We start from the raw sequence: 17,930 nt of genomic DNA, 5'->3' as shown, positions 1-17,930 counted from the left end.
GCCCTGACCTCTGCAGCTCCATGTCCAGCCCATTGCACCATGTCCCACCTGCTCTCCTCAGAGCTCTGCCTGCACACAGGCCCAGGAGAAGTTTTCCTGTTGGGAAGGAAAGCATGGAAAAGCCTGAAAAGGTTTCCTAAACAACAAACTCCACTCAGGAACCACCTGCTCAGTCCAGGCTGCCTGGAATGGTGTCACTTTTATCCAAGGGACAGTGTGAGCAGAAATGATCTCTGGAAGCAGAATTCTCTGAGTCTTGCAGCTGAATTCTCTGTCCCTGTCCTTTCCCTGGATCTCTGTTGCAGATGGAAGCTGCTGGTGCCATCCTCACCTTTAACCTCTCTCTTGAATGCAAACAGATGTTTCCAGGTGTCTTCAGCAGATTTGCTCAATGATTCTATGAAACTTTTGTGTTCCTCATGGAATGAAGGGGCCATTTTGACACTGAGGAAGTGACATGGAAGCAAGGAGCCAATTGTGACACTGGGTTGCCATGGAACTAAGGGGCCATGGTGACACAGCAGGGCCACGTGGATCCAGTGGTCCATTGTGACACTGTGGATCCAAGAAGACCATGGACACACCTCCCAGAACTTCATGGAACCAAAGAGTCCATGGTGACCCAGCAGGGCTACATGGTGACACTGCCCATCCAAGGAAGCCATTGTGACACTGCGGAAGCTCATGGAGTGAGGGAGGCCATTGTGACACTGAAGAACTTCATGACACCAAATATCTATAGTGACACAGCAGGGCATCATGGGAACCAAGGAACTGCTGTTGACAGTACAGAAACTCATGGAACCAGGGGCCCTTGTGGCACTGCAGAACCAACAGAGCTGCTGGACCTTGTGCCCTGGCCCTGCACAGCTCCTTGGGAGGCACAGCAGGAGCAGCACCCTGGGAGCCTCAGGAATGCCCCTCTGGGATCCATGGCACACACTCCCAGGGGCTGGAATTCCAGTTCCCAGCCAGGAAAAGATGTTCCTGCCTCTGAAGGCAAAGCTCTTAAGAAGGAGCCAAAGGCCAAGTGGAGCAAGATCTTACAGTGACATTTCACAGCCAGCCTTCATAACTTCACCCATGGCTGTTGAAGCGCATGGACTGGGAATTAAATCAGGGCAGGGTGTTTGGTGGGAGCTGCCCTGGCTCAAGGGAGACACTGAGATTGAAACAGAGCAGGCAGAGAAAGGCAGGAGAGAAAGGAGGACACAAACACAATCAGCTGAGAAGGTGACACTCTGAAAAACAGAACTGGAACTGATGGAAAATGAATGGGACAGAAACTAATAGTTTTGAAAATTTTATTTACTATCAAAATACATCCCACACACCCAGTCCCCCACAATCCCGATCCCACACCCTCAAATTTGGATGCCACTTCTCCCAGTCTGTATCCAATCCCATCTCAGCCTGGAGGCTGTGGAATTGAGTAATTTTAGCATGGGACTGAGTTTTTTTGAGGTGGGAACAAGGCAATTTATAATGGGATTGAGCCCCTTGAGGGTAAGATTGAGGTGTTTTCAGTGGGACTGAATCATTTTGAGGTGACAGATCAATCCATCTTGACTTTTGGAGTGCAAAGATAGGGAGAACACTTCCTGAAGTCCCCCAAGGACCACAAATCTTCCAGAATATGTCCCAAAACGATAAATTGCTGCTCAAGTATCTGTTAACTGATGGAACTTTAGGCATCTTTGATAAATTTCTTTCTTTTTAGTCCTATTCCAGGTGTTTTGAAGTGATAAAGAAAAATCAAGAGGAAATTGGGGCCAAACCCAAAGGATAACCAGCCAGGTGTCCTCCCAGCACAGATCACTGAATGTGGGTCAGCAGGGCTCTGCCCAACGTGGATTCTTCCATGGGGGATGAAGCTGGAGTGGTACATGAAGCTCTTCCTGAAATTGGAGCATTTCCAGGGCTTCCCTTACCAGTGCCTCTGTTGGTGTTTGGTCAAGTGAGAGCTGTGGGTGAAGCTCTTCCCACACTGGGGACACTCGTAGGGCCTCTCCCCAGTGTGGATGCGCCATGGGTGACGAGGGTGGAGTTGTCTGTGAATCCCTTCCCGCAGTCGGGGCATTGGAAGGGCCTCTCGTCTGTGTGAATCCGCTGGTGCTGGAGGAGATTGGAGCTTGTGTGAAACCTCTTCCCACACTGGAGACACTCGTAGGGCCTCTTTCCAGTGTGGATGCTGTGGAGAGTTAGGGATCTGCGTGCGGAAGAAATCGGGCTGTACGGTCAGTCAGGACCGACCCCCCCCCCCCCCACCCTGCAGTCAGACCTTTGCTCCGTACCTGGCCGCACCCAGCCAGACGTGAGCAGAAGGAAATGACACTGACTGCCAAAGCTATAAAAACCCTTGTGACCCCTCAATAAACACCATTTGCTGTCCACCACGTTGGTGTCAGGAGCTTATGGACCGAGTGACCCTGGGGTTTGGGCCACCGTGCCGCACTAAGAACCAGGTTGCCACGCCTTGAGAAGGCAACATCTGGTGCCTTATACCCGGGACACGATCGTCACCCAGGATTCAGGGATCGCCTGGACGAGGGACCGGTGGCTGCACAGCTGGCCTCATGCAGTGGGGGGGACACCCCCAGACCAGCGAGGAGCATGGACGCTATCACGAAGGTCATAAGTCAGATCCACATGCAGTGGGGTATCGAGTGTAAGCTTAAGGATTTATGTCTCGTAGTGCCGAGACTGATTAAGCTTGGGGCTATAGAAAGCCCGTTAGAAATTCTCCATCCGGAGATTTGGGATATTTGCACGAAGGTTTTGTCGAGGAAACCATGTCCTCAGGCTCAGGGAAAGCCCTCAAATCATGGGGCAGAGTTATCCAGGCTCTGCAAAAAGCTCAGCAAGAGCAAGAAACTTGGAAAGCCGTGCGAACTTGTTCATTAGCCACGCCACAGTTGGGGGTAGGGGCAGTGATGCAAACGGCGGAGGACTTTGACCCGGTCAGGCACGCGGAGGCGCGAACACCAGAACCCCCTCAGCGACCGGACTCACCATCGGAGGGGGAGGAATACGCGTGGCCATTTTGGCAGGGGCTAGCAGAGGAGGCATGGAATGCTGCTATAGTATCGGACCCCGAAGCGGTTGATAAAAACGCACCCCCGCCATATGCATTTGATAATGGCGCTGGAGCGAGTGACCAGGGCTGGAATGATGACACGGGGGGCAGAAATGCAGAAGACTCGCTGAACAGCGCAAGCGTGGGTGAGCGGGGAGGAGGGGCGGCCCCCGAGAAGGAGCCTAAGACCAATCAAAGCGCTCAATTTAAATTAGGTCCTTATAGGGCAAGGACCTCCCCCAGCAGGAGGCAGGGGGAGCCCAGCGGGAGGGAACGGCCCAACCCCTACAAGAAGGGGCGGGGTCGGAGCCCGAGAAAACGGCTGAGCAGCCCGGAAATTTCCGGCCAGTCAACTTCTGGCTTGGACTCTGACTCAAGCTGAGATGGGCTCGAAAGTTGGTCGGAGGATTCCGACACCGACTTGGGCTGTAACAAAAAGGGAGCAGCGGCATACAAGATCACTAGCTACAGCGCTCCTGTGTGGGTTAAGGGGATATCAGAGAAAGATCAAACCCTGCTTACAGACAGGCAGAAAATAAAAATGGCTTGCGCGGAGTGGGTTCCGTCTGCCACACTGGTGTTCCCGGTCCTTGGGGAGGCGGGCAGACAGAAATCAAAGAACCTAGTCCCCAGGAAACCCGAAAGACGTGCAGGCAATTGTTAAAGCGGTTGTAGACAGGGGGATTAATTCTGCCATGGTTTCCACACTCATTGACAGCGTTTTTGGAGGCAATTATATGCTTTCCTGTTGATATCAAACAGACTTGCAGGATGATTTTCGATGGGGCAGGGATGATCGTTTTTAAACAGGAATGGGAGGACAATTGTGTAAAGCAGCTAGCCTTAGTAACAGGGGCAGACCATCCACTGCACGACTCCAGCATACAGAGGCTAATGGGCACAGATCCCACTATGATCACCCCCCAGGCGGAAGCTGAGGGCCTGCGGGCCCCTGAGGTTATGACAACAACCCGTGCTGCCCAAGAAGCCATTCGTGTTGCTTTCAAAGTAATAGCCAGACCATCGCCATGGACTGGACCTTTTGTTCATGCAGCAAGGAGGCCTGTGTGCCACCTTGAAAGAGGAATGCTGCTTTTATGCGAACCACACCAGAGTCGTGAGAGACTCCGTGGCCGAACTGAGAAACTGGCTAAACCTAAGAAAAATGGACAGAGAAGCTCAACAGGGCTGGTTCGAGTCGTGGTTCAACCGGTCCCCATGGCTCACCACCCTGATTTCTACCCTAACAGGCCCACTCGCTATAATCTTACTAACCCTAATCTTTGGGCCTTGCATATTAAATAAACTGGTGCTATTCGTTAAAAAGCATTTAGAAACGGTTAACATTATGTTTGTCGAGCGCCGACAATTACTTTAAGGTGTGCCAGTTACTAACACACAATTTTATACTAATTTTACTAACTCATGAAATTTTGTAACCTCTACATTTTATAACTTTATACTATTTTTACTAATCATGAGGGAGGGGGGAAATGTGGAGAGTTAGGGATCTGTGTGGGGAAGAAATCGGGCTGTACGGTCAGTCAGGACATTCTCCCCCCTGCAGTCAGACCTTTGCTCCGTACCTGGCCACACCCGGCCGGACGTGGGCAGAAGGAAATGACACTGACTGCCCAAGCTATAAAAACCCTTGTGACCCCTCAATAAATGCCATTTGCTGTCCACCACGTTGGTGTCAGGAGCATATGGACCGAGTGACCCTGGGGCTAGGGCAACCATGCCGCACTAAGAACCAGGTCGCCACGCCTTCAGAAGGCAACAGGGTCAATGTGCTTTTCTTTCTTATGGGAAAAAGCACCTTTCACATCCAGGCACCCATGACTAAATTTGGGAATCCACCTCCAGAATTCCCTATATCCAAGGATTTCTCCCACACAAAAGCTGCCAGGAGAGACAGGTCTGGCTGGCCTTGGTTTCTGAAGAGCTGTTTCTCATCTGCCTTTGAAACACTGGGGCTCTGTACTTTCCATCTTACTGAAAAGAACTCTTCTTCCTATCCTGGTGCCCATGGCTAAATCTGAGATTCCACCTTCAAAATTCCCTATATCGAAGAGTTTCCCCCAGATGAAAGGTGCCAGGAGAGAAAGGTCTGGCTGAGTTGGCCTCTCAGGAGCCTTCTCTCTCTGCTTCTGCCTCTGAAACACTTGGGCTCTGTGCTTTCCTTCCTGTGGAAAAAACCATCCTAGATATCACAGATATTTGCAGAAATGGCCAAATTGGGATTCCACCTGCAAAATCCCCTATATCCAAGGGCTGCTTTCAGACCAAAGCTGCCAGGACAGAGAGCTATGGCTGGCCTTGGCCTCTGATGGCCGCCTTTCATCTGGCCCTGAAACACCAGTGTTCCGTGCTTTCCTTCCTATGGAAAAGAACTGTCCTTCTTCTCCAGACATCAATGTCCAAAACTGGTATTGCACCTCTAAAATTCCCTATATCCAGAGATTGCTCCCAGACAAAATCTGCCAGCATCATCTAATCTGGCTGCACTTGGCCTCTGGTGGCTTCCCCTCATCTGCTCCTGGAACACTGAGGCTTGGTTGTTTCCTTCCTATGGACACCACTGGGACACTGTGAGGACCTGGTGGAACCATGGAGACCATTGTGACACTCTGGGATACCATGGTGACACCGTGGGGCCTCATGGAACCAAGAGACCACCATGACTCTGTGGGGCCTCATGGAACCATGGAGACCATTAGGACCCTTCAGGGCCTCATGTAACCACGGGGCCATTGTGACACCTCAGGCCCTGATGGAAGCAACGGAGCCACTGGGACATTGTGGAGCCTCATAGAACCAGGGGAACATGGAACAACTCTGGCTGATTTGGTCTCCCAGGGGGGACCTGACAGGTCTGGCAGATCTTGGAATGTCAAGGGCTGCCTCTCATCTGCCCATGAAACACTGGGGCTCCATGCTTTCCTTCCTATGGAAAGAACTGTCTCTCTTTTATGAACACCATGGACAAAATTGGTATTCCCCATTAAAAATTTCCTGTATGCAAGGGTATTCGCAGAAGAAAAACCTGCCAGATCTGCCTGGCCTGGGCTTCTGGTGGTCACATCTCATCTTTCTTGGAAGCACAAAGGCTCTGTGCCTGCCTTCCTATGGAAAAGAACTGGCCTTGTCCAGGGGCCATGGCAAAAATTGGAATTTGGTTGCCAAAATTCCATCTATCCTGGGATTGCTCCCAGACAGCTCTGCCTGGTCTTGGCCTCTAGTGATATTCAGATTTCATCTGAAAACACCTTGGAGAGGGCGAAAAGATCTCCCAGGCTGGGATTTGCAGGCCTCAAGAACATAACTCATGTATGGAGGCTGATGTGCCAGGGCTCACCTGTGAAGAGACTGAGGAGAGAACAGCAGTGTCCTGGAAGGGCTGGAAGGGTGGATTAGGAAACGGTTGAGCTTTTTCTCCATAATGGGAAACAGCCAGATAGAGAAATTATACCACAAATGCAGGAGGGGAGACCAAGACTGGACATGAGGAGATGAGAATTTCCCTCCCGGGGCAGGGCTGTGGTGCAACACATCCCCCAGAAGGAGCCTGGGTCAGCCCCAGGCTTTGTGTGGGCAGGCAGGAGGCAGAGCTGTCAGCAAAGGAAGAGCTCAGCCAGGTGGGGCAGCCGGGGGATGCTGACAGCCTGCAGGGACAGAGGCGCAGGGCAGGGACACCGTGGGACAGCATGGGCTGCACAGGGCACAGGGATGGGCAGCAGCTGCCAGACAGCCCTGCCAGAGCCACCTTGGGCAGCACTTTGGCCATGGCTGCTGGCCCTGGGCCTGAGGCAGGAGCAGGAGACAAGTTACCCTTGCAGGGCTGGGACCTCATTGCCTCCTTGTCCCTGCTCAGCAGCCTGGCAGGGGCCGCCCCATGCTCCTGCCCTTGCCATTGCCCATCCCCACATGCCAGTGCCCATCCCGGGAAGAGCCCTGAGCAAGGAGAGAGGGACAGGATCTGCCTGGCCAGGGGCTGGGGCTCAGGCCTGGGCCCTTTGCATTCCTCAAACACATCCAGCTTTGCTCAGCACCAGAGACACCTTTGACTTGTTTGTCCCCAGCTGTCACCACTGCCTCCAGTGTTCTGCTCTAAGTGGAACCTGGGGACACTTTCCCAGTCGTGTCTCTCCACAGAACCCATTACAACTTTTTTTAAGTTCAGTGTTTCGATTTAACTTTGAGTTCTTGAGAAGTTTTTTGAACGCTCTCTCAGTGACTGAGTCTGATGTAAAAAACACCCAAGCCCCACAAGGCTCATTAAAGTCCTTGTGCTGTGTCTGTGCTGCTGAGCTTTAAAGGAACAGCTCTTCCTAAGGCCAGCTCCTCTCCCAGCCCAGCAGGGCTGAGGGCTCTGCCTGCAGGCACTGAGGGGACAGGAGCCAGGCAGAGACAGGCTGAAGGCAATCAGGATTGGGAAGACATTGAGCTGAGACTTCACTTGGGGAAAGATCTTCACAGCCCTGTGCATGGTGAGTGTGTGGGTGCAGGGCAATGTCCCCTGTGCTCCTGGAGGGATCTCCTGAAGCCAGCACACCCCACAGCCTGGGGAATGTGTCAGGAGGACTCTCCCCATTTCTCTGTGGCACAGGAGGAGCAGGAGGAGGATGTGCTGCAGAGCGGGGCTGCCCTGGGCACAGTCAGAGGGACAGGGCAGGATGGCTCCTGCTGCCAGGGACGGCTGCAGGGGCTGAAGCTGGGGCTGCAGCCAGGGCTGCCCAGGGCTGTCCTGCAGAGCAGCTCCTGCAGCCCTCAGGGCTCTTGGCCAGCCCAGGGCATGTGCCACCTGCCAGGAGCAGCTCTCAGCCTGCCTGGCAGCTCCCCATGGACGCTGCAAGGGAGAAGTTGGAGGGGGAAGGAGCCACCCCCATCAGGGCAGATTCCTCCTGCTGTGGAGATGGTGCTGCATGGCCAGGGCTGCTCTCAGATTTCTCCTAAAGGGAAGGGAAAGGGGCTGTCAGCTTTGGCTGTGTCACTGACACTCCTGCACTGTCACCCTGGGCATCAGCAGATGGGCCTCAGATCTCCCTCAGAAAGTGCCTCCTCAGCCTCCTCTCCCTACAGACAGCAGCAGCACCTTGGCTTGCAGCATCTCTGTTTGTCTGGCTTCCCTTAAGGCCCTGCTGCCAGGGAGATGCCCCTGGGCAGTGCCCTGTGCTGGGAGGGGTCTGCAGGGCAGAGCTGAGCCCCCAGGGCTGGGCTGGGCTCTGGCAGCACTGGCAGGGACAAGGCTTGGATAGAGAGAAACAGCTCCCAGTAGGCATAACTCAAGGCAGCAGAGAGCCAGACCAACCCTTGGCATCCCTCCCTGTCCAGCTGTGTAGGGAAAGAGAGAAGGGCTTAGAGAAATTGACTTTTAAACTGGAGTCTTTAAAAACTCGACTTAATTTTTCAAGCTCAGTTTATGTTGGATCACCCTGAACTAGAGGGAGGTGGAATGGGCAAATTACACCTGTGTGGGGACCAGCAGGTCTGACTGCAATGGGGCAGAGGGAGCCCTGTTCTCCCTGTGGGCTTCCCCATGGTTCAGGCTGAGAGCAGTGCTTAAGATGAATCAGGAACTCAGGAGCATAAACCCAAGCTCAAGAATAAACATATTGAGTGAAGTATCCCCACAGGTAAAGAAGTAGCTTTGAGAGAATTCCTAAAATAACCCTATAGGGTTGATTCCAAGAGCTTGGTCTCAGCTTTTCAATGTCTTGTTTCTACAGTCCACATTGCCCAGAGTTAGGAATGTCCAACAGCAGCTCTATCAGCCACTTCCTCCTGCTCGCATTGGCAGACACGCGGCAGCTGCAGCTCCTGCACTTCTGTCTCTTGCTGGGCATCTCCCTGGCTGCCCTCCTGGGCCTCATCATCAGCGCCGTAGCCTGCAGCCGCCTTTTGCACACACCCATGTTCTTCTTCCTGCTCAACCTGGCCCTCAGCGACCTGGGCATGATCTGCACCACTGTCCCCAAAGCCATGCACAATTCCCTCTGGGACACCAGGGACATCTCCTACCCTGGATGTGCTGCTCAGCTCTTTTTCTTTATGTTCTTTATTGAAGCAGAGTTTTATCTGCTGACCGTCATGTGCTATGACCGCTACGTGTCCATCGGCAAACCCCTGCACTACGGGACCCTCCTGGGCAGCAGAGCTTGTGCCCACATGGCAGCAGCTGCCTGGGCCAGTGCCTTTCTCTATTCACTGCTGCACACAGCCAATACATTTTCACTGCCCCTGTGCCATGGCAATGCCCTGGGCCAGTTCTTCCGTGAAATCCCACAGCTCCTCAAGCTCTCCTGCTCCAAATCCCAACTAAGGGAAGTGGGACTTCTTGCTGTCAGTGCCTGTCTGGTATTCGGTTGTTTTGTGTTCATTGTTTTCTCCTATGTGCAGATCTTCAGGGCTGTGCTGAGGATCCCCTCTGAGCAGGGAAGGCACAAAGCCTTTTCCACCTGCCTCCCTCACCTGGCCATGCTATCCATGTTTATCAGCACAGCCACATTTGCCTATTTGAAGCCTCCCAACATTTCCTCCCCATCCCTGGATCTGGCCCTGTCAGTTCAGTACTCAGTGGTGCCTCCAGCCCTGAACCCCCTCATCTACAGCCTGAGGAACCAGGAGCTCAAGGCTGCAGTGTGGACACTGATGACTGCATGCTTTCATAAACATTAAACTGCTGGGCAATATCTGCATATAACTTGTATTCAAAGTCATCTTTGCTACTTCTTTTTTGCTTAAGTGTGGAGGTTCTTTTCCTTTGTTTTATGTTTAAATATAGTCCAGAAAAAATGTCATTGTTTCTGCCATTTCCCTTTTTTTTTTTTCTCTCCAACTTGCCTGTGGCCACAGACTGTGTCAATGAGGGGCTGCACTCTGGGTGACTTTAAAGTAAATAAAGGAACTCCCAGCCAAGTTTTCTGCAGAGATGCCCTTTTGTTGCCTTCTCTGGAGCTGCAGCAGCAATGTCTGTGTGCAGAGCTGGGGGCAGATCAGGGCTGGCCAAGCAGCTGTGCCCACCAGCAGCAGCTCTTGGTGTTGCCAGTGCTGCTGTCGTGGCCCTGCCCTGCTGCCCTGGTGGCCCTGGTGTTGCTGCAGGGCCTGAGTGCTCTCAGGGCCGGGCACAGCCCTGGGGGTGGCAGTGCTGGGGCTGCAGCAGAGACAGGCCATGGGCACTGCTGGGGCAGCGCTGATGCCTCAGGCCAGGGCCTGGGGGCTCCAGGCTCCTTGCCCAGGCTCTCTCAAGAACACGCCCAGGCCAATGCTCAGCACAGAAAACCCCTGTGAGCAGCCCCAGGCTGGCTGTGGGCAGGCTGGGGGCAAACAGCATGGCTGGGGCTCTGCAAGGGCCCTGGGGCAGACGGGAAGGAGCAGCAGAGCAGGGGCTGATCCATCCCCAGTGTGCTGCACAGCCCAGGGCAGTGTCCCAGAGCGTCCTGATGGAGCTGCCAACAACATCCCCCCTCTGCAGGCCTGGCCTCTCCCCCAGCTCACACAGGTGCCCCATCCTTGCAGGCACAGACATGGCAGCACTGGCTCAGCAGCCCCTGTTTGCATTGCACACAGCAGAGGGAGCACCCCCATGCTGTTGGTGTGGGGACATGAACCTGAGGGAGCACAAATGCCATCAGCCCCTGGGGCCAGCAAGGGCTGGGGGACACCAGGGAAACCACTCAGCTTTGTCCTGGCCTCTGCACTCAGCCAGAAAGTTTGTTCCCATCAGCTGGGAGTTTCCTGTCCCACTGCAGACGCTGTTGCTCAGAGCCAGGGCTGCCTGGCAGCCACCCCCAAACTGCCCTGAGCATTTCCTTGGCTTCATCCTTGTTTTCTTTATTCTTCCTGCTACAAATTTCTTCCCATTGCCCACTCCAGTGGGCCCAGAACTGTACACAGCGCTCAAGGTGCTGCCCCACCAGTGCTGAGCACAGGGGAAGAATCCCTGCCCTGCTCCTGCTGGCCACACCATTCCTGAGCCAGGCCAGGAGCCATTGGCCTTCTTGCCCACCTGGGCACACTGCTGCCTCATGCCCAGCCTGCTGTCCATCAGTCCCTGCAGGTCCCTTTCTGCCTGGCGGCTCTCCAGCCACTCTGTCCCCAGCCTGTAGTGCTGCAGGGGTTGTTGTGGCCAAAGTGCAGGAGTCAGCACTTGGTCTTGTTAAACCTCACTGTATTGGATTTGGGCCCTGGATCCAGCCTGTCCAGCGCTCTTTGCAGAGCCCTCCTATGCTCCAGTAGATCCACACTCACACCCAGTTTGGTGTCATCTGCAAATTTGCTGATGCTGGACTCAGTCCCCTCATGCAGATCATCAGTGCAGACATTGAAATCCACGCTGGCTGGCTCTGACCCCTTGGCCATCCTGTGGGTGCCCTGGGAAGGCACTCAGGGTGATCTGTTCCATAACCTTGCTGGGCACCCAGGTCAGGCTGACCGGCCTGGAATTCCCCAGCTCCTCCTTCCAGCCCTTCTTGGGGATGGGCTCACATTGGCACCTCCAGTGCTCTGGGACCTCCCTGGTGAGCCAGCACTGATGGTGAATGATGGAGAGCAGCTTGGAGAGCTCATCCACAGCTCCCTCATCCCCCTGGGATCGATCCCCTCTGATCCCATACACCTGTGAGCACCTGAGTAAGTCACCAGGTCACCAGCTGCTTCCTCCTGGATTACAGGGGGCTGTTTTGCTCCCTATGCCCATTTACCAGCTCAGGAGAACTCTTGTCCTGAGGGCAACCTGTCTTAATATGGAAAATTGAGACAGACACTGTGTTAAGTAACTTAGCCGTTTCCTTATCTTTGGTTACTATATTCTCCACTGCATCCAAAAAAGAGTAGAGGTTCTTCCCCTCCCTACTTTTGCTATAATTTTTTTTATAAAAACAATTTAATATTCTTTTTTTTACAGAGGTGGCCGGGTTAAGCTCTAATTGAGCTTTCATCTCTCAACTTTTCTTTCTGCATAATGTAAGGACATTCTTAAAGACTTCCTGAATTGCTGGTCCTTTTTCCCCTGGGTTCCCAAAAAAGTTCCATGGGCAGTCAGGCCATATCGCTGGCCAGGGCTATTTACAATTCACAAATAGGATGGGGCAGCTAGGAACTTTCCTTGAGCTGTTTTATTTTTCAGCATCAGTCTCATTACATGGTTATGGCAATGGGAAGATGCCATCAGTCCACAGCCCAGGCAGTAGACAGAGAATTTAATGTTACAACTTATTCTAAAAGTTTTTTTACCAATCACACAAAGTAAAAGCATATTGACAGCAGTTCTATCCAATCACTTTAAGCACATGTATCTTTGGTTAAAACAATGCTTGCTTATTTCGAATACAATGCCTGCATGTAAGCCTTAAAACACAATGCACAGAGCTCCATTATTAATCTTCAAACTTCCTAATATCTTGCTAGATAAACTTCTCTGTAGCTTAGGGAGTTATTCTAGACAAGCGTTAATACACAGTTCATTGTTCTATTTGTCCTTAGTTTTCTACTTTTTACATAATTTTCCTGCTGACCTATCTCATGGCTACTGCTTAGCTCAAATCACAATTCTGCTGTCTCAGTGGCCTGCTTTTTGCAGCTTTCCAAAAACCCTCTGATTTTAAGGATTCCCACATGGCCAGTCATTTTCCTCACCAGCTCATCTTTTGCCACACTGGGACAGGCTGCTCTTTCCCCTTTAAGATTACTTTCTTGAAATGTGCCCATCCTTCTTGGACCTCTTTGTTTTTAAGGGCTGTTTCCCTTCAAAAAATCAGGACCTGATTTGGTACTCGCCAAATCTGCATCCTAAAAAGGCCAAAGTCTGCCCTTCCTAATTAAAGTGCAGAAATTTTATTGCTGCCCCTCCTTCTCTCACAGAACATGGAAAACTTGATTATTTCATGGTCACTTTGCCCCAGGCAGCCTCCGAGCCCCAAATTTGCCACCACCCCTTCTCTGTTTGTGAGCAGCAGCAGACAGAGCTTTCCGTGGCAGTGGGAGTGTTACCAAAATTTTGGTAAAACAGAAAATTCCTTAATCCCAATGTAGCATAAAGAAGCAGCATTCTTTATTCAGCTGGATGCAAGGGGGATAACTCCTCCCAAAGCCGTGCATGCTGAGTACAGGAAAGTTTCTGTTTCTTTTCTGTATTTTGCACACATATGCATTGATTTTCCCTGACTAAACACACATATAATAATAATTTCCCAAAATCATTAACATATTGCCCCTCTCCTTAACCCATGTGTTCTTCTGTCCTGGGGGTCTCTCTGGTGGTCCCTGGTGCTCGTGGGCCCCAATGTTCCAGTGGGCCTGGCTGAGCTGGAAGGACACTGAGGCTGCTGAACTTCCAGTTCCCCTTCTCACACAATGGGCATTCTGTGGTTTCCATAGGCCTGGGGTTGTGGAGAACAAGCTCCAGGTGTCAGTTCACCTGGTGTAGACAATTGATCATCTGGTATCATGAGGTCACAGAGTGTGCTATGACATCACAGAGCGGCTTATGTGAGGTCATGGAAAAGCTATGGCATCATGAACTGCCTCTGTGACATCACAGAGCCAACTGTGACATCACAGGTCAGACTATGACATCACAGAGTTGGCTGTGACATCAGAGGCCAGCTGTGTGACATCAGAGAATGGGCTGTGACATCACAGAGCTGGCTGTGACATCCCCCAGAGGGGCTGTGTGGCACCCCAGCAGGGCTGTGTCAGGTCGCTGGGTTGGTCACTCTGCCCCAGCTCCCCCTCACAGTTTCTCCCAGCAAGTCCAATGCTGTCCATGCCCAGCAGGGTCCCTGTCCCCCGGGATCCCCTGGCCCACCTGGAGCCACAGCCTCCACCAAAGGATGTTCCGCAGGATCCACCCCAGAGCCTGACATGGGGACAAGGGACCAGGGCTATGTAACCAGGACATCAAGGACGTGGATTATCCAGATCACTGTGGCCTGGGTTGGGTTCCCCAGGGTAGGAAAGATGTCTGGCAGCTGGAACAGGGTCTGGGAAGGGCCTCCAAGGTGGGGCTGGAGCCCTTGGGCTGTGAGCAGAGGCTCAGGGAACTGGGCTTGTCCAGCCTGGAGCAGGGAAGGCTGAGGGGCTCCTCATCCCACCCTGGCAGTGCCAGCCAGGAGGGGATGGAGAACACAGAGCCAGGCTCTTGACAGGGGGCTGGGGGGAGACAAAAGCCAATGGGTGGAAGGGGAAAGAGGGGAGATCAGTCAGGACAGGAGGAGATGAATTGAGTCAGGCTGCTTTCAGCATTTCGTCAACACCAAGAGCAGCCTGAGCCCTTTCTCCATCCACCACTGACAGCTTTGCAAATCAGGAATTGTTGGAGCTGTTTTTCCCCCATTCAAGGGCGAGCATCCTGATACAAGAACTTAATTGTGTTTATATCTATCACACAGCCCCATTTGTCCAAAATTACTTTTTAGTATGGAAATCACCTGTGGATGGTGGACTAATCAGACACTGCTGGGACATTGTACATAGCTCAGGAAAGAGGGTGATTGTTATTAAATTGTGTCCTGTTCAGCTGTGGTCTGTTGGCCATGAAGAGAAACTGTGTGCCTCTGAGTCTCACCAGTTCCTGATCCCTCAAAAGACACAAACCTGATGAGTTGTGGTTCCCTCTCCAGTGGTGGCACTTGGACATCCCTCCATATCCAGAACAGAGCTCCCTTGTCCCAGAAAGTCCCTGGAAAAGGAAGAGTGAAGGAAACAGGACAGGCTGGGGGGATCAGGGGCAGGGCAGAGCCAGGGAGAAGAATGACTTTTGCATTTGATGGAGCTGTGCCTTGCCTTGGCTTTGTTGGCTGACAATAAATGAACATCCCTCTGTGTCTCGGGCAGCTCCTTAGCTCCAAGGAAAGCAAGTGGAGTTGGAGCCAAGGAGCTGAAAGCTGCAGGTGCAGCCTGGGCTTGGAGGGAGCTCAGATTTGCACAAGGCTGCTCTGAGTGCCAGGGCTTGGATGGGGGAAATGGTGGGGTGGGGGTAGGGACAGAGTCTGATTGATTGTCAGCCATGGAGGGTCTTGAGTTTTATATCTATTCAAACTGCATGAGGAGGTACTTGGATTCAGTGTCAATTGGAGATTGCACATATCAATGAATTAACAATAAAAAAATTACAGGACCTAAAAAAATATTTTCTTGCTGTTTTTTTTAAATATAGTGTATTCACATTGAACAGGCCTCTGAAATCTGTCTAATCAAGATTTTGAAATTAAAATCAAATCATTCCCAGAGACTTGGCTTGTTAAGATGTTCTGAATGCTAATGAGCCAAGGGACACTGAATTCCTGCACTGAAGAGCTGAAGGCTGAACAAGCCTCTGGAGCAGGAAAATTCAGCAGCAGCCTCCAAGTTGCTGAGGATGTCAGCAGCCCCCACTGAGGCCATCCCTGCCCAGAGACCGTGGGGGAATGGGCAGACAAGGAGAGCGTCCCTGGGGCTGGGGCAGCACAACTCAGAGGCAGCAGCAGTTCCAGCTGGGAAATGGAGTGTGGAATGTGTCTGGGAAAGCCCTGCCTGGGCTGTGCCAAGCAGGACAGACAAGCCCTGACCCCTAAACGCCAAACAATTCTCTCAAGGAGACATTTAAAAGGAATTACAATTGCTTGTGTACTGTGAGTTGGACTCCCTAGAGATATACGAACTGGAGATTCTCAGGAACTCAAAACAACAAAACAGCCTTTACTGGCAACTTTGGAAAATCAGAGAAACTTTGGCAAAATGTTTTTTATGACACTGTAGTGCTTTTTGTTTGTTAATTATAGATCTTTCTAATCTTGAGATTTCTTAATTAATGTACTGATGAGTATGTTGGGTTTTAGTGCTGGTTAATTATTTATGTATTTATCTTGTTGTGAGATAGGATTACAAGAAAGGTATAGTAGGCTTAAAATTTTAAAAGGGTATAAATAAAATTTTTTTTAAAGTAAAATTAAATAAAAGGTAGTAAGAATTAAAATAAATTTTTTAGAATACTTTTTTTTTTTTCTTTTCATCTTTTGCATTTTACTGAAAATGTAAAGAAAGTAAACCAGAAATTTCTAGTCAGTTCACTATTTCTGGAATCGACTTTTTTAGTTTACTGTGGGGAGAAGTTTTTCTTTTTAAGGTTATGGTGATTTTTTTTACAAGAGGAAAAAATAGGTTGTTTTTTGTTCTTAGTTTTGTCATGGATAACAGTTGTCTGGGGATCTTTGTTATTGTCATGTTGTTTTTATTGCTACAAGCTTTTTTACAGCTTGTTGATGGGTCATGTCAACTTAAGGGGTATTGTTTTAAAGATGAGTTTTTTAAAGGTAAAATTTTTTATTATTTTCTTTTAAAATTATTTTTATATCTGACAATGGAGATCTTCTTTTGGGGATACTGGATTACTTTTTTCCCCCCTGTTTAAACTTTTTATAAAATTACAGTTATTTGAACATTTATTTATTTAACATGCAGGTTTTTCTTTGATTAATTTGAAATATTTTGATTAATTTGAATTTTTTTTATAGTTTTATGTGTTATAAAGAAAAAGAGTTTTTCTTTATAAGTTACAAGAAGATTTTAGTTTTCAAATTAAAGTATTTTTTCTTCTTTTTGAGGGGAGGGATTTAACTTTTTACTGACTTTTATATGGTTTTTTTTTTGTTTGTTTGTTTGTTTGTTTGTTTTTTAGTTGAGGGATGATTGAAGTATTGAAAGGATTTACACCTGACCCACCGATAACTTGTGGGAGAAGTTGTGGTTGAGTTGTATTAGGATTGCTTTTATGACTGGTTTGGGGCTTTTTATTGTGTTTAATATTAGTTGTACGGTTATTTTGTATGGGTTGTCGGTTGTATGAGATTTTAGTTTTAATTGTGTTGGGGGAGGGGACTTGATGGTAAGATTTTAATTGCTGTGGCCAGCTTTGTTCTGGTTTTGTAGCCTCTTTTGTTTTCCTGTTTAAGAGTTGTTGGGGTTTGGTTTAGTTAGAATAGGGCCAATGGAGGGGGGTGCTCTGGGGAGGGGGGAAGGGGCTCAGCCCATGGCAGGGTTGCTTGGTTTGGTTTTGTTTTGTTTGGTTTGGTTTGGTTTGGTTGAGAGGGGGGCCAGGGCGAGGGCCCACTTCTTCTTTGTTGACTAGAAAAGAAAGAGGAGGTTCCTGGGTTTTTTAATCTTTACCATATGTGTTTCACAGAGGCGTGTTCAGTATCTCAGTGGTTTAACAGATTTTCAGTTACACAAAAAGTTTTGTATTACTTTTTAAAATTCTTCTCATGTCAAACTGCAACAGACATTCAATCAACAAAAAACACTTCTGAAAGCATTGACTTGGCCCATTCAACTTCACAAACTCAAAGCCTGTTCAATTTAATGTTAATCAAAATTTGCTGGAGCACAGAAACAGAAGAAGATGACACAGAAAGAGAGAAAGGCAAAAAAGATACAGACAAGCACACACGCAGCTACCAACTCCTGGATTCCAGCAGTGTTCAGATGGAAATTCCAAGAGGAGGTAGGGTCAAGATGTGTGCTTGCCTTGTGGTCAGCCTTCAATACCCCTTGGTCTCCCTGGGCCCTTCCCCCAGGTGGGCCTTGGGCTCATTTGGTCCCTCAGGAGCTGGGCTGGGGCTGCAGAGGTGGCTGTGGAGCATTGCCTGTGCTGTGCCAGGGACTGGCAGCCACTGCTGGGCTGTGATAGAGGCTCTGGGGGGATTGGGGTTCCAGGGCAGGGCAGTGCTGGGGTTCCAGGGCAGGACAAAGCTGGACCTGCCCCCTTCCTTCCCCCCACACATGAAATGTTTCGAGCCAACAATCTCCTCCAGTCTGTCACAATAGGGAATGTTGGAGGTGGAACCCAAATTCTGGCCATGGGCACCTGGATGAGAAG

The 17,930-nt window shown here is 50.4% G+C and overlaps 2 protein-coding genes across 2 annotated transcripts in view; one reads left to right on the top strand and one right to left on the bottom strand.

The window, feature by feature from the left end:
* Positions 1-17,930, bottom strand: part of LOC131096425 (uncharacterized) — a 1,435,131-nt gene that overhangs the window by 809,599 nt on the left and 607,602 nt on the right. The window contains 2 exon segments of the mRNA XM_058044763.1: positions 1,941-2,031; positions 2,034-2,191. Of these exon segments, the coding sequence (XP_057900746.1) occupies positions 1,941-2,031; positions 2,034-2,191 (249 nt within the window).
* LOC131096484 (olfactory receptor 14J1-like) lies at positions 8,828-9,754 on the top strand. Its single transcript, XM_058044824.1, has one exon. It carries the CDS (start codon positions 8,828-8,830, stop codon positions 9,752-9,754), a length of 927 nt encoding a protein of 308 aa, XP_057900807.1.

The sequence above is a fragment of the Melospiza georgiana genome, unplaced genomic scaffold (assembly GCF_028018845.1).
Source record: "Melospiza georgiana isolate bMelGeo1 unplaced genomic scaffold, bMelGeo1.pri scaffold_29, whole genome shotgun sequence".
Classification (NCBI taxonomy): Eukaryota; Metazoa; Chordata; class Aves; order Passeriformes; family Passerellidae; genus Melospiza; species Melospiza georgiana.
The sequence above is the reverse complement of the archived record's forward strand: the minus strand, read 5'-3'. Positions and strand labels throughout refer to the sequence as shown.

Excerpts from the sequence above, each read along its gene's own strand:
- LOC131096484 (XM_058044824.1), top strand. The coding sequence starts at position 8,828 with ATGTCCAACAGCAGCTCTATCAGCCACTTCCTCCTGCTCGCATTGGCA.